The sequence below is a fragment of the Aspergillus sydowii genome, assembly GCF_001890705.1.
Source record: "Aspergillus sydowii CBS 593.65 unplaced genomic scaffold ASPSYscaffold_23, whole genome shotgun sequence".
Taxonomy (NCBI): domain Eukaryota; kingdom Fungi; phylum Ascomycota; class Eurotiomycetes; order Eurotiales; family Aspergillaceae; genus Aspergillus; species Aspergillus sydowii.
The window spans coordinates 77,114-77,347 of NW_024467881.1; the positions used below are offsets into that span (position 1 = coordinate 77,114).

A 234-nucleotide genomic window follows, 5' to 3' on the forward strand; every position below is an offset into this window, starting at 1 on the left:
CGCCAAGCGGACGCTTTTATAACGCCAAATAAACTTCCTCGTATCTGTCAATATAGGAGCAGTAAACAGTCACAGATCGGCTTTAAGCACGCGGGTATTTCCAAAATGCTTCANCCTCATTTACCCCCAGAAAGTCTGGCGGCTGGAGAACTAATGGATATCATCCGGGCAGTTTCTNAACTAGACTGGGTCAATCACAAAATCGTGAAACACTGCACCGGCACACCTTGCACC

The 234-nt window shown here is 47.4% G+C and overlaps 1 protein-coding gene across 1 annotated transcript in view; it reads left to right on the forward strand.

Moving 5' to 3' along the window:
• The window catches only part of ASPSYDRAFT_715446 (uncharacterized protein), an 861-nt gene that overhangs the window by 244 nt on the left and 383 nt on the right, over positions 1-234 (forward strand). The window contains exon 1 of the mRNA XM_040850590.1: positions 1-234. This exon is cut by the window's left edge and continues 244 nt beyond it; it is cut by the window's right edge and continues 383 nt beyond it. Coding sequence (XP_040695960.1) covers positions 1-234 — 234 coding nt within the window.